Consider the following 22,961-nt stretch of genomic DNA (forward strand, 5'->3'; position numbering starts at 1 on the left):
CTGGCAACGGGTAAAAATTCCACCAAACAGCAAGACTAATGAATCTTATGAGATCAATTTATGACATAGCAAGATACCGCCCGGCATTTGTGTGAAAATGATATTGGAATATTCTTTATGCACAAAGTGTTAGCATATCAACCTATACTTAAGAGTCAATAAGCACTTGGGAGGTACTAGAAGCAATCACCTAGGAATGCCCTGGAAGACATTTTTCCCCTTTATAAGCAACCGTATAAAAGAAACCGTCCAGAAAGGGGAACTTGTTACGAAAAGAAACATTTAAACCATTTACGAGGACCATCTTTTGCAAATTACTAATAAAAAAGCATCTTCGCTATTAAGTTTTAGAGACCAATTGGTAATACTTGACAATCTTCACCGTTGGTGACTTGAGCAACTATAAAAGCGACTTGAGCAAAACTAGGGGTATTAACCAAAATTTCCCCAAACCAAGCAAATAGAACTATCCTATGACCAATACCTGACCGAACCAAATTAAACTATAAAATCGATCAAACTGAAGAAACTGAAATAACCAAGTAAACTGAACAAAGCCAAACATCACAACGGTTTGGCGAAGCCAGAAGCTTATAAGTTTCACCAAACCCAACCGGATCAAGGTTGTGTTCAGTGAATTCAGATTTGATATCACCGAATCAGGATCTAGGTTAATGGAGAAGAAATGAGAAGAAGAAGCAGGCAAAAAAAGAGTCTAAAGAAGAAGAAGCACCGAACCCAGATTTAGGTCCGAACTAAGAAGGTGAAAAGAAGTCACCGAGGAGTCCCTCTCTCTCCTTACTGAACCCAACTCTGGATTTTCCAGAAGATGAAGAAGAAAGAAACAGAACTCCATAGAGGATAGATGAATGCCTCTCTCCTCTACTAACAAAACCCAGGTCTTGCTTTACAAGAAGATGAAAAAAAGACAATAAGAAAGGAAGATGAAGAAGTCTCAGAGGATCCATTCCACTCAACAAACTCTGGGTCTGCAAGGAGAGGAAGAATAAAAAAAAAAAAAACTACAACAAGAAGAAGATGAAGACAGAGAGAGAGAAGAGGCAAAGATAAAATGGAGAAGAAGAAGGCTAAGCTGAGCAGCAGAAAAGAAGACGTGACACTGCATGAGGCACTTGCAAGACCTTCGACCCAAAAATGTTGAAACCCTAACTTGTTGGGAAGATTTAGAGGGGGTGTACATGAAATACCTAAAGGAGACGAGATCATTATAGGAGATGACTTACATGGTCATGAGGGTAGAGAAGGGAATGGTTGTAGAGATATACATAGAGTTTATGGATTTGGAGAAAAGTGAATATACAGAACGCAAGTGTAGTAAAAGGACAAAGGAAGGGTTGTAGATATATACACAGAGTTCATGGATTTGGAGAAAACTAATTATGCAGAATGGAAGTGTAGTAAAAATATAAGTGTTGATGAAGTTATGGTAAAACGAGAAGATCAAGTCACACTATAAAAAGATTAGTTTAGATATCTTAGATCAATCATTTAAAAAGATAGGGAAATTAATGAGGATGTTATCCATCTAAATTAAGCAAGATGGTCAAAATTGAAAATTAGCATCTGACATTTTATGCAATAGTAAGACTCATTAAAGCATGTTAAGACAGATATACAGTCATACAAAAAAAAAATGGAAATAAAGTTATTCATAATAAAATTGGAGTGGCTCCTATTGAATAGAAAGTGTATGAGATATGATTAAGATAGTTTGATCATGCAAGAAAAAGACCAATAAAGGCTCCTATAAAGAGAGTGAATGAAATAGAACAAATATCTAACAAAAGAGGTACAGGAAAACCAAGAAAAACTTAGTTGGAGACATTTAAGTATGATATTAGTTATAAGAACCTTAAAAAGGTAAGACCATAAATAAAAAAGATTGGTGAGCTTTAATCCATATGGTCGACCCAACATATAGTGGGATAAAGACTTGACATGTTATTGTTATTGATATACAAGTCAACTGAATTAGATAAAAACTGAAATTTTAATTTCAAAACTGAACCAAAAATTAAAAACTAAAATTTCTGTATAAAAAACAAAATGATGCTCACCCCTACAAGAAACTATTGCATGGAATATGAGGAGCCGTAAAGAAGTCATAATGGAGCAAACTTACCAGTGTCAACTCATTTAAATGCACCATAAACTCATATAAGAAGTGTATATACATAGATATCTATATATTCTGGATAGAGAAAGTGAGCTTAAATGTTTGACTCCTTGTATGAAATATGAAGCAGATCTATTCACTACCATTTCCCAACAGATGGGATACAAAATCTGGAAAACAAATATAGATGATACATTTACTTCAAACATTTGGGCAGGGGAAAGAAAATTTAAAATTTCTGACCTCTGTTGCATTCCCCGTTAATGAAGCCAGGAGGAAAATGGGCTTCAAAGAAAGGTAGTATAGGAAAGTGCAGTCAACGGGCATTATATCTGGCCATTTGTCTATTTTCAACATATTGGCAGGCTGGGAACCAACTGGCAACAGAATAAATTCATTCTTCACCAAAAGGAGACATTACAATACATCTGAATGCAATCCTCAGTCCCCAGTTTCTCCGTATTAAATTCCCAAGATCTTCAAGCCAGAACAGCCAACCATGAAGTGCCATCTGCAGGTATTGTTCTTCTATTAAACCATGCCTGCCATAAGCTCAGTTGCCATTCTGGTTTTTCTTTCAGAATCCACAACTCCTTGCTGTTCTCTCCTGATCTCACTTGTGGGTGTTCTTGTCCTTTGAAGGGGCAAGGGAGAATTTCTTAATGATATTAACTTGTCCTTTTTGGCCCCATCTGAAGAACGTTTTGTGGGTGACAAAATCTTTTTAAGCTGCGCCCGTTGACAGATGATTCGGCCCTTGTTCCATCCAGGAAAGCAAAAGGAGGATGACACATTGTCTTTCAAAAAGGAGTAGGTAGTCTTTGCAACAGGGAAGTCTCGTGTTATTGAGCTTTTCTCCATTTGCCCCCGCCTGGTTAACAGGGAAATAGATGGTTGTCATCTGTAAGCTAAACAGAGTATATTCACATTGATTTAAAAGATGTCAAGGAAAGAATTAAGACATCCATTTCATAATGTGTCATCTAAAATAGAAATCTATTGACATCCAACAGTGGCAATTGATCTAAGACAAAACAAGGCCTGATGTAGAAGCAACAATGCAACAAAAGCAAGAAAAGGGTATGCCACGCAGTAGAGGGTTGGTAATGCTTAGGCCAATAGAAACACAAACTCAGCTACAAGTAATAATCCACGCAGGATCATGTAGAGGGAGGCACAAAGAAGTAAAGAAGATACAAAGAGAGAAAGGTTCAAGAAAGAGAATTAAGGGATAAATAATAAAGAGGAAGAAAGAACTTACACTGCAACAACAGTTGCCAATTGAGGAAGATCCTCCCCATTTTCGAACATTTCATGCATGTTATTAAGCCAAACAGATAATGCTACACATGCAGCACCAGGCCACATCCTACAGAATTATCAAAGATTCAGCATCATTACAACAATAAAATGAAACCAATAAAATGCAATGATGTGGATCTTTATTCTGCTTCCTATGAAGTATAGGATAGTGCGCTATAAATGCCCATCATACCTGTGTACGTCCACGGACCACACAAGTCTGTTAGAACGAAATAACTCAGGGAAAAGTCCCCGCTTTGTTGCTTCCTTGAGAACTCTGTCAGCCCGCTCCTTTTGCCCCAGCCACCAAAGTGCTTCTAGGAGTGTGTTGTAGAACCTTATTCGCAAACCACAGCCTTCAGAGTTGAGTTTGTCAAACACATACTCCACCATCTGCCAGTTAGAGTCATCATCATAATCTCCTTTGATCATTTGACCAATTACTTGATGAATATTGGATGCCCTATTTGTCAACATCTCATCCAGCAATTCATTAGCATTATCCCACCTGGAAAAAAAAGATACCAGGATATAGGCTGAGTTCAGAAACATGCAAATGGGGAAAAGAAATTGTCTTAAAATCCACAACATAAGTCAAATGAAGATGAGTATTTAGACCCAGTCAAAATCAAATCCAGTTTGTGTGGTTTTAAAGAACCCAAAACATAATTCAGTACATTGACCTCTTCCCCTTCCTGTGTAACAGTGCCAAATCTCACAACAAAGCAAATCTCTGATCTGAAGATAATAGTCCCATTAAACTATATTTCATTTCAACTCAAAATTCCACTCATTTTAGAAACATTTTGATGTATAAAAATGTAAATGTCAGATCATCAGAAGCAATTCAGAAAGAAATAAAGTGAATTAGAATAGCTCTATCAAAGTTGTCGAAAAGGAAACCATGATTTTAATTATAGCAGTTAAATGCAAAGTGTGACAATCATTCTCACACTTTCCTCGTTTTATGCATCTGGCAATATTGCAGTTTGAATAGGAAACCTCAGAATTACTATGTCAAATATACTTATTTTACTTTAAATAACTATCTGCCTAGGTACTAATTTATTCTCATCAACAGAATATCTGATTTGGGGCCAAAGATTTTATATTCAAGATGAAGCTTCTACAATATGTGCCAAGAGAAAATGGCTATATGCATAAGCCAACTGACCCCTGGCCAGACAAAATCTCATTATAAGGCCTGTAAGATATGGCCTTCATTTTCATTTTTGCTTTAGGAGAGGATAATCACTCAAGATAAAGCCTAAAGGCTTGAGTAATATACATCACAACGTGTCTAAGATGTTCAATTGAAAAGATTTAAACCGTCTAGATGTTGGACAATCATAGTCTCTCTCTTACAAGCAGTCTGCAGAAAATTAATTTGATACAGCAGCAGAAAACTATAGGTTTCAGGTTGAAATTAAGACCTTTAGCAGATAAAAGGCGGTAAAGATAGGGTTTAGGTTTGTGGATATTTCAAAAGAGCAGGTCTTTTTAGCCGCAGTTAAACAAGGACGGAGTGGAGGCTGCTCTGTGCATTTAAAACATAGTACTCAATATAACAAAGAAAGCAAGTCTGCAGTTCAGGCTTTACAGCTAAAACTAAAAGCTACAGGAAGAAGTTAAAAGGCACGGAAACTATGAAGTCAGAGGGCTAATCATAGATCAGTTGTGGGGTTTAAACGCTTGAAATCATGAAAAATTAAGATAGAGAACAAAATCTAAAGTATTGTTTCCAAAACTCTTTCAACCTTAAATAGGTATGTCCTCTATCCAAAGACTACAACAAAGTCAATCACATATCAACAATGAGATGAGCTTTTATGCAGCTTCCAATCTTTAAATCTTCTGAAAAATTTGCACCAAAAAGAGAAAATAGAAAGGCTTAAGCCAAACTGATATCGTCAAAAGTGACTGTATCTGTAAGGGAAGCTGCAAGTTAGGATTAGGTTTACATGGATCCAGTAGAGAGGTGTTTTTTCTTTGGCTAAGTATAGAGATGTGTTTTTTGATATATTTTGAGATGTGCAGTTGATATCCTCAAATGTAGATCATAATTTCAAACTCAAGGATACATGACAAGTATTCAACTTTAGGAAATCTGTTATATTTGGAAGTATTACTGCAAAAAACATATAACTTGGTGCATCTTGTGTAATCTGATCATTATTGGACTATGGACTTTTCTGTACATCTTTCCATACAAAATTTAACTTCATAAACTTCAGTTCTCTTTTCTCGTCTCCTAATAATCCCAGTATAAGGGAGCAGATGCAAGATTAATTTTCATCAAGCAGTTGATGATTTATGATATACAACAAATGCATAAGTTAGGGTTGTGAAAGGCATTATGACATTGCAAGAAGACTTTTTCAGAGTAGTTTCTTTGGAGATCCGAAGTGGTGTTTGTCATGACCCTAGGGTTTCAGCAAAGAATTAGGGCCAATTTTAGGAAGAATTAGGGCAGAATTTGAGGAAGAGAGGGGAAAACAGAAAGAGACAGAAGAAACAGGGAGATCGAGAAGGAGAATCAGAGAGAATCAGAAGGGAGAAAGAGAGGAAGAGTAGCTGGGGAAGGAACAGACAGATCCAAGAGAGAGAGAAGAAAACAGATGTTTCAATTGATATTTTCTGGATAATTCCCACTACAACAGCCTAGTAGCTTTATATAGCCACTACAACAGCTTAACAAAAAATACAAGATAATTATCCTAACAACTCAACAGAATTAACTACTCCTGAGGGATAATCTGCTATACTAAACTCTACCGTAAGCTCTTATACATCCTAGGGTCTTGACATTTCCCCCCCCCCCCCTTGAAATATTTCTTGTCCTCAAGAAATGCAAGACCTAACAAGACAACTCTCAGGAAGATGGAGTAGCAGTGCTGTAAACAGCCTTGGGACACTACAACTTCTCAATCTTAGCTCTTTTCCTTCTCTTCCACAGCCTGGTTGAAGCAATCTTGAAAAACTTCTGTAAGCCTAACAAATTGTCAATAGCTCTCATGTACTCATTGACTGGAACAAAACTCAAAGCAACCACTCTCTGGTTGTCATAGTTAGCAGCTGAAACCTGCCAACCACCGTTCACATGAATTTTCTCCATCATCGTTCCTTCAATGTTGGTTGTTTGGAGTCCAGAGGAAGGACTAACTGTGCATGTGGCTTCCATTAACAGTTCATCACCATCTAGTACAAGTAAGGATGTTAAACACACATACTTAGCTGCAGTTAATGGCTTCCGGACAGGCCAACTGCCATCTTCTAGTGCAAAAATATCTGCAATAACTCTTAGATGTAGCAATGGAGAAATGTGGACTTGCCTTGGATACTCAGACAAAAAGCTATCTGTGAGCATCAGAATTAGGAGCTGCTAGGACACCAATCCTAGTTATCGGCCCATCCTTCAATACAGCAGACAGAAATTCAAATTGGCCAACTGGAATAAGAACAAACAAAGCAGTAGGAGCTTCGTTCTCCACAACAAAACTTTTGACTTCTTCAACTATCACCCTTAGCTTTTCTCCAGCTACCATCTCCGAAATTCCTTACAACTTTGAACCTGCTCTTTACTGAGGAAATTCTTATTAGGATCATAACTCTCAGGAGACTTTCCAAAGCTGCTACTAGGACATGCCTTGATTGATTGTAATTCTAGACGTTGAGCAATCAAAGGTCTTATATTTCCAATCTTGTCATCTGGAACAAGCATGGTGTCCAACTCTCTTCTTGTCTCCCTCTTATGATTGAGAGAGAAATCAGCATCTCTCATTTCAGCAAGTATGCCATGCTCTCTTGAAACACCTTCTTTTGTTAACTCTGTTTCAACCAGCATCATAAACTGTTTTGCATCTTCTGCAATCTGGCTTGCATCTTCTAAAATGACAGCAATATCATCATACTGTTTAGAGTCAGAATCTTTCTGTCACGAAATGACCGGGTCATTCCCGCATTTAATTCCGTTGCAATTTTTTAAATTCCAGTAGTAATGTTCGGTAGTAGCTGGTAGGGTAAAACACTGTCATTTTGGATGTTTAGGCGTTAGCTGAATTAAGGTGGTGATCGGCTGGGTAGGAAGAAGACAAAAAGGAATATAGTTTGTTAGAAGTTGTACTAGGTGCGGGCCCACCTCTGACAGGGAATATCCCCCAAGCGGCCTATAATTCTATACCCCTCCATCGTGAGGAAATCATGAATAAGAATTATCAGAATCTGTTTCCTCCTATTTCTCTCTCAACCTCTCTTCTCTACCCTCTACTCTCTATTCTCCACTCTTACTCAACCACTAAACCCTCACGGAATTCTTACCGGAGAAAGGATTAATTCTTTCCTCAAGAGCGGGGTTGTGACATCTGGTATCAGAGCCAATATTCTCGGCCAGAGCTCGGTGACTTAGAACAATGGCGGAAGGAACTCGCATGAAGGACATGGAGATGCGGCTCCAGCAACTAGGAGCGACAGTGACCGAAATCCAAAATAGAATGGATAGGGCGGAGTTGGAAGCTAACAGAAACCATGAGGCAGTGATCGCCATGGACCTGAGGATGGAAGACTCTATGGAAGGACTTGAAAGGAGATTAAAAGGGTCGATCGCACGGGTACGAGAAGAGCTGGGAGCTCAAATCCAGCAGTTCATGGTGATATTTACCCAGCAAAATTGGGTCAGGTTAGCTCCAGACTTTCCACATAGAGGGGAGAATGAACCTCTCCTGCAAAGGGTTATGATTAACCTGGAAGAAAGAGATCGGGAAGAGTTAGAAATAATAGGAGGAGAAGAGCAGAACCATCACCCTCCAGGATTTCCTATGCCTCGGATGGAAATTCCAGTATTCGAGGGAATACATCCTCGGTGGTGGCTGAGGAAGTGCGAGAAATTGTTCGAATGGTATAACGTACCCAGAATGCAAAGGGTGGGCCTAGCCGCTGCATACTTCAATGAGGTGGTAGACGCATGGTTCCAGGGGTGTTTGAGTTTAAGGAGAGAATACACCTGGGAGAAATTCTCTGAGAAGTTATGTGAACGCTTTGGGCAGAGAAGCGTGGCAGACACCATCGAAGAATTCAATAAGTTGCGGCAGACGGGGAGCGTGGGATCCTATCTAAAGAAGTTCGAGGAGCTTAGATCGTATATGATTAGTCATAACCATCACCTCTCGGAAGCTTATTTCGTATCAAGCTTCATGAGTGGTTTGAGTGAGGAACTCCGACCAATGGTTAAGATGATGAAACCGCAGACAGTTGAACAAGCTTCAGAAAGTGCTCGCTTACAAGAAATGATGGTGGAGGCCTTGATCAAGAAGCAAAGACAACTGCCCAGGGGAGCTAACACAGGAACAACTGGTATGGGGACGAAGGGGTACAACCGTGACGCTAATAGAGGAAACACTGGAGGAAAACCAGTTACGGGTACGAGTTCCATTCCCTATGGAGAGCAGCTACGCGAACAAAGAAGGATGGCCGGTTGTGCTTCAGGTGTGGGGATAGATATCACCTGGGCCATCAGTGCAAGAGGCAAATCTTACTATTGGAAGGAGAGGAAGAAGGGAAGCAGGACGAAGTCAAAGAAGAAGGTGTGGAGGAGGGTGATGAAGAGGACAATGGAGAGATCTCCATACACGCCTTAAAAGGGGTGGGCGACAACAAGATCATCAAGGTAGGAGGCCAAGTTAAAGACTGCAATCTCATGATTTTAATTGATAGTGGAAGCACTCATAGTTTCCTCGATGAAAGCACGGCTGAGAAGTTGAAATGTCCACTCACGGGAACCACCCCCCTGAGCGTGATAGTTGCCAACGGCCAGAGGGTGTTGAGTAATTTCACCTGTAAGGGCTTCTGCTAGGAGATGCAGGGGGAGAAGCTTGAGACAGACCTGAGGTTACTTCAACTGGGAGGGTGCCAGGTGGTCTTAGGAGTAGACTGGATGAAGGGGGTGAGCCCCATCAGCTTCGATTTCAATAGGATGGAGGTGTCATTTGAAAAAGACGGTAGGAGGATGACACTAACCGGGACGAGCGAGATGGGGGTTTGTAAAATGATATCTGGAAGGAGGCTGCAAAGAGTGTTGAAGAGCAAGTGGAGTCAGATAGCTCACCTCTTCTCAGTGGTAGCAGCCGAAGGAGATCACACAAAAGCCACGACTCGAGGAGAGATGGGGTTGACAGTAAGCACACCCCAGGGAATGCAAAACCAGGTATGCCACTCGGATGCCCTTAATAAACTGTTGGTGGATTACAAGGATCTCCTTAGGGAACCAAAAACTTTACCCCCTACCCGAATGTTTGACCATAACATTAATCTTAAACCAGGTGCCGAACCCATCAATATTAGAGCATACCGATACCCTCCCAACCAAAAGAACGAAATTGAAAAAATGGTGAGAACCATGCTTGAACAATCCCTCATTAGACCCAGCCAAAGCCCATTCGTTTCTCCTGTCCTCCTAGTCAAAAAGAAGGATGGAACATGGAGATTTTGTGTTGATTATCGGCAGCTAAATGCCATGACTATTAAAGATAAATTTCCCATATCCTTAGTAGAAGACCTACTAGACGAACTTAACCATGCCAAATTCTTTTCTAAGCTGGATCTAAGGGCAGGATACCATCAAATCAGGATGAAAATTGAAGATATACCAAAAACAACCTTCAAAACCCACCACGACCACTTCGAGTTCCTAGTGATGCCCTTCGGGCTCACAAATGCCCCGGCAACCTTCTAATCCCTCATGAACAGAATTTTTGAACCCTACCTCCACAAATTCATATAGATTTTCTTTGATGACATACTTGTTTACAGCCCTACATTCGACCAACACCTAGCCCACCTCAAAATTACCCTTGAAATCCTGAGAACCCACCAACTTTTTATTAAGGAATCCAAATGTGCTTTTGGCCAAAGGCAGGTGGAATACCTCGGGCACCTCATATCAGATGTCGAGGTTAGTACCGATCCCAGGAAGGTGGAAGCAATGCTGTCTTGGCCGAGACCCACATCCCTGAAGGCCTTGAGGGGATTCTTAAGACTGACTGGGTATTATCGAAGGTTTGTGCAAAACTACAGAATTATCAGCAAGCCACTGACCAACTTACTGAAGAAGGGAGGAATCAATTGGGGGCAGGAGGCAGAGGAAGCATTCGAGAACCTTAAGGGGGGCTATGAGCAGAGTACTGGTGTTGGGCCTCCCAGATTTTGACAAGCCCTTCACTCTAGAAACAGATGCGAGTGGAACCGGGGTAGGGGCAGTGCTGGCTCAAGAAGGAAGGCCCCTAGCCTTCCTGAGCCAAGTGTTGAGTCCAAAACACTTAGGACTTAGCATCTATGAAAAGGAACTACTAGCTGTACTCATGGCAGTAGACCGTTGGAGGCACTACTTGGAGGGCAACAAGTTCATCATAAAGACGAACCACGAGAGCTTAAAATTCCTACTGCAACAAAAGCTCCAAACGCAACTACAGAAGAAAGGAATGACCAAACTAATGGGTCTGGATTACATAATTCAATACCGGAAGAGAAAAGAAAACAGGGCAGTTGATGCACTGTCTAGACGTCATGAGGAGGGAGACTTAGCAGCCATAACCACCCTGGTGCCTGAATGGTATCAAGAAGTGATTGACAACTACGAAGGAGACAGCAGAGTCAAGTCAGTATTGGAAAAACAGATGTTTCAATTGATATTTTTTGGATAATCCCCACTACAACAGCCTAGTAGCTTTATATAGCCACTACAACAACTTAACAAAAAATACAAGATAATTATCCTAACAACTCAACAGAATTAACTACTCCTAAGGGATAATCTGCTATACTAAACTCTACCGTTAGCTCTTATACATCCTAGGGTCCTGACATTTCCCCCCGCCTTGAAATATTTCTTGTCCTCAAGAAATACAAGACCTAACAAGACAACTCTTAGGAAGATGGAGTAGCAGTGCTGTAAACAGCCTTGGGACACTACAGCTTCTCAATCTTAGCTCTTTTCCTTCTCTTCCACAGCTTGGTTGAAGCAATCTTGAAAAACTTTTGTAAGCCTAACAAATTGTCAATAGCTCTCATGTACTCACTGACTGGAACAAAACTCAAAGCAACCACTCTCTGGTAGTCATAGTTAGCAGCTGAAACCTGCCAACCATCGTTCACATAAATTTTCCCCATCATCACTCCTTCAATGTTGGTTGTTTGGAGTCCAGAGGAAGGACTAACTGTGCATGTGGCTTCCATTAACAGTTCATCACCATCTAGTACAAGTAAGGATGTTAAACACACATACTTAGCTGCAGTTAATGGCTTCCGGACAGGCCAACTGCCATCTTCTAGTGCAAAAATATCTGCAATAACTCTTAGATGCAGCAATGGAGAAATGTGGACTTGCCTTGGATACTCAGACAAAAAGCTATCTGTGAGCATCAGAATTAGGAGCTGCTAGGACACCAATCCTAGTTATCGGCCCATCCTTCAATACAGCAGACAGAAATTCAAATTGGCCAACTGGAATAAGAACAAACAAAGCAGTAGGAGCTTCGTTCTCCACAACAAAACTTTTGACTTCTTCAACTATCACCCTTAGCTTTTCTCCAGCTACCATCTCCGAAATTCCTTACAACTTTGAACCTGCTCTTTACTGAGGAAATTCTTATTAGGATCATAACTCTCAGGAGACTTTCCAAAGCTGCTACTAGGACATGCCTTGATTGATTGTAATTCTAGACGTTGAGCAATCAAAGGTCTTATATTTCCAATCTTGTCATCTGGAACAAGCATGGTGTCCAACTCTCTTCTTGTCTCCCTCTTATGATTGAGAGAGAAACCAGCATCTCTGCTTTTGTTAACTCAGTTTCAACCAACATCATAAACTGCTTTGCATCTACTACAATCTGGCTTGCATCTTCTAAAATGACAGCAATATCGTCATACTGTTCAGACTCAGAATCTTTTATGTCTGCAATAAGATGTCCTCCAGCTAGTGTTGTCTTCACTTTCTTGCTGCCTGTTTTAACCAAGGTTAAGGAGTCCTCAGCCTTCTCCGAAATCAAAGGTAATGGAACAGTATGCTTAAGTACTTCAATATCAATTCCATTCCTCACAAAATTCTTATCCGGGATACCACCCAAGCCTTCAGTCCATGGACCAATCACCAAGGGCAACATGTTGGCCTTGGCTTCTTGTCATTTCATCAAATACTCTCTCATTTTCCTCTTGCAACCTTTCAGTCGATGCATCTTGAGGTATTATTTCTTCTTCTAACTTTTCAATCACTGGAGCAGAATTCATCTCAGCACTATGGGTTTTAGAAGTTGATTGAGTATGTATCTCCTTGAGAAAAACCAGACTAATTTCAAATCCTAAAGATCCAGAGGTGTTTATCTCCAATTCCAAAAATTCCCTGTTGTCTCTTATTACTCCTGTCATCTGATTGATTGCATCAATCATCTCTTGTTTTGGACTTCTACGAATATCATCTAGAACATCCTCATCAAGAACTCCTTTTTTTCAAAAGAATTAGGGTGTTCCTTTAATTCTCCTTTTTTCCCAAACATCCTAGATCAAACCTCCTGAATTACTATTATTGCTGCCAATACTGTCGTGACAGTCACCCTCCTTGTCAATTCTGCCTGAATCAAAATACTTCTTCTGCTCAAAATCAGAGGTAAGTAGTGAATCAATTTTTCACAATCTTGAATTCTCCTTAGACTGCTCCATTTTAAGGAACTCTTGAGGTTGTAATGCTTCATTAATGATGTCCTTCTTATTACTATTTTCTTCCTTAGACATTCCAAAATCCATTTCCATAACAATAGTTTTATCTTCCTGAGTTGAACTAATGATTTGACAATGGAGATCGGATTCCGTGGATAAAGTAGGGTAAGGATTTCCAACTAAAATAGGATCAGATCCGTTCTTCGAGGAGAGTAAGGATTAATCATAGAATCTGGTTGTTTCCCTATAATAATCAGATCAGAATATTCTCTAGAAAGCAAACAAGCAGGTAGTCTAACTTGATTCTGTCTAGCGAACATTATCATATATTGGTACATCATTCAACTTCTGAATTCATCCCAAATTTCACATGTATGACTAATCTCCTCTCACAACAGACGGAAAGCACTATCCAGCTTCTTATCCATTGCCGATTCTAAAGATCCAATACGGATCTGCCTCTCTATCATCATTGCTGACACTTGCTGCCATTGAGATTCCATCTGCTTCATCCCGATGTCATCTACCATCAGTGGAATTGCTAGGGGAATCGTTGGCCGATTAGCTAGGATTTATCACCTAAGAATGAACAACTTCTAGCAATTGCCTAGGTCTTTAGAAGCTTAATCCACCTCAAGAAATGAATATGCCTCGATCCTGGTGGAAAATTGATCACCTCAAGGTTAGAATAGACCACCTCTGCTAAAATCACTTAAATTGAATTCGCTTGAATCTAGTTCGCTCCACCTGAAGCTCGCACCACCTGTAATTGTTCGACTTAGTTGTTCGATCAATTGTACAGCTACTTTTGGTAACGCCTACTACAACTCGATTAGTTCCGCAATCTATCGTCGATCTGTGTCATCATTTGTTGTGGTTTAGCAATCTGTACTTCCAAGCCGATCGCTGTGGATAGTTGCAACTTGTCAAACTCACACAAAAGTTGAGGACCAACGCTTTACAGTGGATTCAAGGATTCGACCAGATCGTTCTTTGAATTCTACCACTAGGAAAGTCGAAATTGAGGAATTGGCCTAGATCTTCCAAACTCACCCACGCGCTACAATTTCCTGTACTCATCTTCAAATTCTGAACCTCAGTTATTAGCCGTCAATCAACCTCCATGCATAGGAATCAAATTCCGAGAATCAATCGTCTCCTGTACTCGAATCAAATTCCGAGTACTTCACTGCGTTGGAAATCAACAACATCAAAAAGCAACTTAGATCTGCCGGAAATTGAGAAACCACCAAGAACTATCAGATTTACAATGCCTCTTCCTAAATCATTTTTGGAAGTTACCTTAGTCAATTGTTAAAACTTCTTATTCTGTTGAATTCACCGGACCACCGAAATTCGCTGCTCAACCAATTTTGCTGAGCGTCGTAGGAATTTTGCCTCACACTGCTTGTTATTGAGTTCGCCTTACTAGACTCACATTGCAACAGCCTTAGAAACAACAGCGAATCACCCTGTTGCACCACTTCTATGAGTCGTCGGGCAATCTAAGTCACCTTGTTTGCTCGTCTGCAAATTTTGATCAACTAGAACTGCTCTAGGAGTTGTCGGAAGCACCGTCAGAATCACTTGGCCAAGTCGCCTTCAAAAGTTGAACATGAATTTTTTTATAGCTGCTCCATTACAATCACTACAAAGTCACCTCTACATCTGCTTCCAAGTTGAGCTTAATTTAGGAGCGGAAGAAGTCGCACAGTTATAGCGACTTTGATTGGTCTTCAATAGTCGCCTAAGGTTACAGAATCTCCTGACTCGCCTTGGTCAGCTGCTACGACTTGCTTACCAGTCCTAAATCCACCTCAGTCACAGTCAGAAATTGGTTGGCTTGGCTTGAACGGATCTGTTAATGGAGTTCACCTAGCTTGTTGGAAATCACAGCCAAGGACCTTGCTTTGGTCAGTTCTCCTAAAGATCGAACAATAAGCACCTAGGGTTACCAAGTCAACTCTTTGAAATGCCTCTTAGAAGTTCAATTAATTTCGTTGCTACTAGGGATCGCCTAACAATTGCTCGATTTCTATAGCTACAAATTACCTTCAATTGCAGCTAGGATTTATCATCTCAAAACTTATGCAATTGATTATCACATAAACCTCCATTCGCCATAATTCTGCCAAATCTATTGGATAATCTGTCAAAATCATTGAAACTAATTTAACTTGCAAAATTTGAACATGGACTGCCGAAATTCAAAACTGGAACAGTCGCTCTATTCACCTTGACTGCTCTGATACCAAATTGTCATGACCCTAGGAGCAAAGAATTAAAGCCAATTTTAGGAAGAATTAGGGCAGAATTTGAGGAAGGGGGAAAAACAGAAAGAGACAGAAGAAACAGGGAGAATCAGAAGGGAGAAAGAGAGGAAGAGAAACTTGGGGAAGGAACAGAAAGATCTAAGAGAGAGAGAGAGAGGAAAACAGATGTTTCAATTGATATTTTTTGGATAATCCCCACTACAACGGCCTAGTAGTTTTATATAGCTACTACAACAACTTAACAGAAAATGCAACAGCTTAACAAAAAATACAAGATAACTACCCTAACAACTCAACAGAATTAACTACTCCTCCTAAGGGATAATCTGTTATACTCAACCATACCGTAAGCTCTTAGACATCCTAGCATCCTGTGTAACACCCCGCCTTATAAGAGCGCGTCACTATAAGGGAATCCCCGGGAAACTTTTTTTTTTTTTTTCAAGTCTGTCACACGCGGCGCCATGTGTACAATCTTCACATGCAGATAAAACACCTATCACATACAATGGCCAGCACCAGCGGTGACTTCAAGAACAATCTTCACATACAGGTAAAAATCCTGAGAACCCCAGTCTTACCTATTTAACTAACGAGATCAATAGTCTTAAAACTAAACGAGATATAACATAATGCAGCGAATTAAATAATATCAAAATGTCGTGGCCTACCACGAGTTCCTTACAAGGTGATCCCACACCGGAGTATGTATTACAAACTACCAAATGATAACAGCATTATCATACAATCGTTCATACATATACCAAAATAAATATTAATGCCTCCAAAATGATACAACGATTATCAAACTAAACACCGTTGGCCTCACCAGCCATGTCCTCGACCTCGCAGTAGTCCCTGGCTAGAACGTTGAATGTTCCAGGGGCATAACCCAGGTTAGATGATAAAATATCTAAGTGATGGTATAAAACAGTTTACAGAATGCACGAAAGACATATGAGCATGGCATAAGCAAACAACAACATGCAACACGTCTAACTTGAGAAATCTCCCTAATATACTCAATCTCTTGTGGAAAATCCATTCCACACACCTTTGGAGTTGACCTTGCCGGGACATATTTAATCCTAGGGTGCCCTACCGTGTCACCCGTTCACCAGGATTAACCTTGTCCCATTCTCAAGAAGACCTCATCTCGTCCCATACGAACACAACAACGACACGAAAAATCAACATCCCGATGATATGAAAATCACACGCCATGCATCGACTCTTTTATAAGTTAAAGCAGTTGATGCAATATATCACGTGTTCAATATGCAAATGATGTCACAAATACATAAGAGAAACGCCTTTGCAAAACAACCCAAGTTCTGGAGGGTATAACCGCTCACTAAAACTGGTTCAATCACGTGTAACCTAAGTTCGGAAGGGTAAAACCGCTCACTTGAACCCACTATACACACTCCAACACATTTTTGAGTCAAGGTAAGACTAGAATCAAACCACTCACCTCAATTCAAAAAAGACCGGTTGTCACCTCGAAATGTATGTCGTGTCTCGAAAAACATGTAATCCTTCCTTCCAACAACCCAATCGTCTCCTATTTACCATTAAGACCCTAGAAATCAATATTTATATTTTTCCCATAATTTCCTCAATTTTTCCAATTTTTCAAATATTTCTTCTTCTCGGAAAATCATAATAAATGCCAAACACCCAATTTCTCCAAATATTTTTGCATAAACCCTCCTAAAATAATTTTACAAAAATTATAAAACTAATTTCAGGAAAAACCTAGGCCTCACGCGCCCTCAAGCGCTGGCACGTGGGTGTGGCTGGAGTTCGTGCTTGCACACGCGCAGCTGGTCTTCTCCGGCGATGGTCTCCAATGGCCAAAACGATGGCAGGGCCTTGAAGCTCTCCTCAAGGCGACCTCGATGGCACCTTCAAATGGTCGAAAAAGTCGCCGGAAAAAACTTTAAAAGCCTGTTGCAGGTCGCGATCCGGCAGCACTCGTTTTTCCGGCCAACTCACTGAAACCCTATCAAATGTACATGAAACTCTCCAGAAATGATCCTTACAACTCAAAGAACAAAAGCCCTCTAACCTTTTTGCTCGATTCTTGCCAAAATGTGAGAAATTTCAACCGATTTTTATTTTAAACCCTCAGCCATCTACCCCTTTTATACCCGTTCTCAACGCGATTCCCCACCAAATCCCAGTTGCTCTTATCCCTTAAGCCCCAAATCTAGCTTCCAAACCCATCAGATAGCCCTAAATCATGAGCTAGATCGTTCGAAAAATCCGGCCAAAATTTTGGTCCCATCCGCCATTAATTTCAGTCGCATCACGGTGGCCAATGGTCACCCTCAACACAACCATCATCACTTGGAGACTACTCCAGCACCTCCAAGCGACCTTCCTGACGCCCAGAGGCAGCTGCCGACAGCCATGTGCGGCGGTCGTGTTCACACCATGGCATTTTCGAAATTTGCACTTTTGCCCCCAAGCATTTTCCAATTGCATTTTCTCCCTATCCTTGACACCCCTAGACTTTCTAACATTTCCACTACTGCCCACAAGTTCCATATTATTCATTTCCCTCAAAAATTTCTAAAAAACTCGTCGATTTGACCTCCCTCAGATAGTTTACGAAATCTGCACTTTTGCCCGAATGCTCCTAATCACGTGTTCTTGACCTCAAACTTTCGCGAATCTCTTGGTTTTGTCGAATATCGCTTATTTGGACAACTTTACCTTCTTTGACTTGCTTCGACATGGTCCCTCGCGTTTCGTTTATGTTTTGAATATTACGCGTAGGCTCAAAACTTTGCTAAATTCCACTTTAATCCTGTAACTTCCACAAATACTCTTAATATTAAATACTGGGTATTACATCCCGACAGTGTTAGAGTGAGATCAGGCTTGATTCTTGGTGGGGGCATCAGCCCTCATGAAATTTATTTCCTAATTTCCTTAGGCTAGTAAGAGATATATTGATTGGTAAGAGTGCATGCCTCTGTATAGTCTAATTTTGTAGTTTGGTAACCTCAATTCAAGCATTTTTTTTTTTTTTACTTTGGGAACGAGTGTTTCAACTATATTTTTCTAGCGTGAAATTTGAATCCACTTCAACTTTGTTTGACTCACTTCATTCGTACTCTAGGATAGAGCAAGGAACACAATTGGCATGACATTTGTTGAAAGGATGAACTTTTTTAATTCATTCTTTCTATAAGGCCCTTTTGTCAAAGGTAGAGAGAATTTTCCTTAGAACAACACCTCCCAAGCTGGCTGCCTTTTCTGCAGGAACTCACTCCATGCCATTATTTCTTCAGATAATTAGGGAAGCCAGGGCATGTTGCGATTGATTGGTGCTACATGTACAACGGGGGGTGAGGAATAGATTGATCATTTAGTTATGCATTATCTAGTAGCTTGTGATATCCAAGGCCTCATCCTCTCCCTTTTTGATGTACAATGGCTGATACCAACTTAACTGCTTCAGTTTTAATGTTCATAAAGGTAGGCATGCCCAAAAAAAGATAGAGTAGTGTTTGGAGGATTACTCCTTTTTGTGTTTGGTGGTACAAGAGCTTTTGGATGGTGTTGAGAGCTTGATTTTTGTCTTAAAAGAACCTTTCTCATTTCCCTTTTTTCATGGGTTAGGAAGGCATATCCCTCCCCCTTGTAGCATAGCCCTTTTTTTTCTCTTTTAAGATGATTCATCCTCGACAATAGTTTAATATTTTTTGTATAGGGTTCACCCCCCTTAAGGCGTCTTCCTCCATATATTTTGTTATTTTATCTAAAAGAAAAAGAAATGCATACGTTTATACTTATAAAACAGAAGACTAATGGAAAAATACGGCTTCATCCTTATTTGTTAAAATTAGTGGAGGAGCCTATACAAGTAAGGAGAATGACAAGTAAAGGAACTATCAACTATTTGCCCCTTTACTTTGAATCTCAACACAGATTTACCATATTCTTTTTCCTATTTTCAGTGTCGGTGATTAAATCAGCTTAAATTGTAAATCTTATAGGTGCAAGGGTTAGTGCTGGTATCATATAGGGCAAACATATATTTGGCATGCTACTGATTCTTTGTGATGCAGTGCTTGTGGCACAATCAATAATAGAACTTTTGAATGAATTGAACATTATATTACCGCATTGAATCGTTATTTTTGTTTAGTTTATAGATCATTTGTATTTGCCTATGATATATAGCTCATTATGCTTTCCTTTCATTATTTTTGTTTAGTTTATAGATCATTTGTAGTTGCCTATGATATATAGCCCATTATGCTTTCCTTTCATTATTTTTGTTTAGTTTATAGATCATTTGTATTTGCCTATAATATATAGCTCATTATGCTTTCCTTTCTGTGTACAAGGTTCCCCCTAAGGATATTTCTATGTACCAACAAACAAAAAAAAACCAAAAAATAGAAAATGGAATGCTGTCTAACTACAAAAAAAACATTTGGGTATTAATTTCTTCTAGACTTCTAGTAACTATGGCCCTAGGTTGAACTCGTGTCAAAGCCATGGTAACAAACTTCTTTGTATTGCAGTGAATGACAAACAGCGAGACGAGTATGTAAACAAATCTCGGGATTCAACATGGATGAACAATTAATCAATAACTGAACTAATTCTGACCTGTCAACCTTTGCATAAACTGCCAGCATCATACAGTAGCACATCACACTAGGCAGTATGCCCAATGCTTTAATTTCCTGAAACTGTTGCTCGCTCTCATCAACAAGACCTGCAAAGCAGTAAACACTCAACACTGCCTCAAGGGTACGCTCATCTGGATCACATCTAGCCTTTTCCATCTCAACATACATTTTATAGCTTCTTCAAACTGGCCCCCTTGTCTAAATCCTTCAATAACCCCATTAAATGAATCCCTGTCCTGTGCAATACCACTTTCACCCATTCTCCATAACATCATCTCACACTCTTTGTAAAGTCCCCCTCTAGCAAATGCTTCAATCAAAGAGTTGAAAGTTTCTATGGTGGGATTACTGCCCATCTCATTCATTGTATTAAAGGCAACAAGAGATTCCTCATATAGTGCAGCTTGTCCATATGCTTCAATGACCCCCGTGTAAGCCTTTGAACTTGGCACTAACTGTTTGTCATTCATATGAAGTAAAATGTTCTTTGCATCCTCATGAAGTCCTCCTTTTCCGCAAGCAAATATCAATCCCTCATAGGTCTCCATATTTGGCTCAACATTCTCCTCCACCATATCATGGAATAAAGTCACTACCTCCTTAAAATATCCACCCTTCCCGAAAACCTGTATGAGAATATTATAAGTAGCAGCATCGGGCTGGGTATTGTTTACTTTCATCTCAAGAAAAAGTTCACGAACATCATCATATCTCCCACGCTTCCCAAACAAATTCAACAAAATAGTATAAGTCACTGCATTAGGCATGCAACCTGCTTCTTGCATTTGCCTAAACACACCCATTGCCTCTTTAATCGAGCCAGAGTGTGCATAAGCCTCTAGTAAGACGTTATAAGATGAAATCTCAGGCAAATTCCCTCCTAACTCCATGTCCCTTAGAAGCTCAGAAACCTTCTCTAGCTTACCTAATTGCCCAAACGTCTCGACCAAGTAACCATAAGTAGTAATATCCGGCAGAACACCACCCTCATTCATAGTCCTAAAAACCATCTCCGCCTCATCACCTAAACCCCTATTTGCACAAGCACTAAGCAGTGTATTATAAGTCACAAGATCGGGTTGTATACCTTCATGCCGCATTTCAGCGAACAAACTCAGCAACCCTTCCCAATCATAGCCACCCCTTGCACACGCGTTGATCACCGTATTGTAAGTCAAAATGCTCGGCGGAACTCTATCTTTCTTCATCTTCTCCAGAAGCTCCAGGGAAGTCTCATACTGGCCGTTCCGGCCGTACGCGTTGATTATGGAGGTGAACGAGAAGACACTCCGCGCCACGCCATGGCTCGGCATTTCGTCGAATATCTCAGTGCATTTCTCCAGCAAGCCCTCGCGGCCGAGCAAGCCGATCATGATGGTGTAGATGTGCTCGTTTGGCTTGCACCAGATCTGGCGCTGCATGTACTTGAAGAGGCGGAGCGACCTTTGCCAGTCGCCACGAGCGGCGAACTCCTTGAACACCTGGGCGAAATCATTGAGACTGAGCTTGTTCTTGAACGCGTCGAGGCATCGCGCGATGCTTCCCCTCGGCGGCAAGCTCGAGAGCTTGTTGATTAGGGTTTCGACGTCGTAACTATACTTCCCCTTCTCGACGGTCACCGTCGGGTTGCCGAGGACGAGCTCCTTCGGCTTGGCCCTGAGCCTCCAGCCGGTGTAGTTTCCGATCCTCCAGTCGCCTGGAAATTCGAACTTGTTGGCGGGAAAAGCGAACTGGTTGGGATTTGGTCTGAGCACTGTGGGAAAGAGATTGGGAGGGTTGGGAATGGAAACTAAGAGAGAGGAGAGGGTCATTTCAGGAAATTTGGAGTGCCGTTGTGGTTCGCATGAGCTTAGCTACGACTGATGTTGAATTGGCCGAGGTTGAAGATGGAGAAGAAGACTGAAGCAGAGACCGTTTCGGAGCTGAGTTTGAAGGATGGAGCTCGGATAGCGGAATGGCCGAAGAAGCTGGGTTGGAGGAGGACACGTGGAGGTAGGGAGAGGTTATGGATAAAAGACCCGCAAAATTGTGCCGGTTGACCCGTGCTAGCCGCCCCACCCGCCCACCACTCTCTTTCTATACTCCAACTCCAGCGTCGGGCCATTTTTAAGGTATGTTTTGTTTCTATTTTTCGTTTTATTTTTAAAATTTTTAGAAAGAAAAAGACACTTAAGAGTACAAAAGCGGATAATTTTTGTATGAAAAATACTTAAGATACCCTTCACCCAAAGACGGTGAGTTGAGGCAAGGTGAGGTACATGACTAAAAATCTCTTACCCAAACTGATGAGACGAGATGCGGGGAGTATTTTTGTCACTTATAATATATTATGTAGTTTAAAGTGTACACAATAATATATCTATAACATAGTTATTTTTATATTTCATACTGCCAACTTTCATGCTTTCCCATTTTATTTTTATTTGAAAAATACTACATTGCTCGATTGTATGATTGAGAGAATAATCAAATATAATATGTTAACAATTAAATTATGAAAATACTCTTCACTTATTTTTTTTAATCGTCTCTTCTTTGTTCTCTCTTTTCCTTTGTCTATGGCCATTGCTCATCGCCAATACCCTTCACCCTTAATTGCCTCATTTCTAATATCTTTTCTATGGTCACCGCTCGTCATGAATAAGAGGAATGCAGCGATGGTTAACGAGGCAAGGTGGCAACAAAGAAGGTGATGAGCGGTGGTCATGAAAAATGAAGAAAAAAGCAAACAAGAGATGGCTAAAAGTGAAAGATATTTTTATCATTATACATGTATATATAAAGTTGAATGTGAAATCATTAAACAATATAGCAAAGTCATGTCTATTTTCCTTCACATGAGCGTATGCCTAACTTTGCCTTTTCTTTATTTTTTGACATAAAATTATAAAT

At 40.3% G+C, this 22,961-nt stretch overlaps 1 protein-coding gene across 1 annotated transcript; it reads right to left on the bottom strand.

Moving 5' to 3' along the window:
* Positions 1-2,177: 2,177 nt before the first annotated feature.
* Positions 2,178-22,096, bottom strand: LOC127794393 (pentatricopeptide repeat-containing protein At1g74850, chloroplastic-like). The gene is given in 5 exon segments (XM_052325430.1): positions 2,178-3,008; positions 3,399-3,506; positions 3,633-3,947; positions 20,047-20,236; positions 20,239-22,096. Coding segments are annotated over 5 exon segments (2,595 nt in total). The 5' UTR covers positions 21,881-22,096; the 3' UTR covers positions 2,178-2,668.
* Between the last annotated feature and the right edge of the window lie 865 nt (positions 22,097-22,961).

Source organism: Diospyros lotus, chromosome 2, assembly GCF_014633365.1.
Source record: "Diospyros lotus cultivar Yz01 chromosome 2, ASM1463336v1, whole genome shotgun sequence".
In the NCBI taxonomy this organism is placed as follows: domain Eukaryota; kingdom Viridiplantae; phylum Streptophyta; class Magnoliopsida; order Ericales; family Ebenaceae; genus Diospyros; species Diospyros lotus.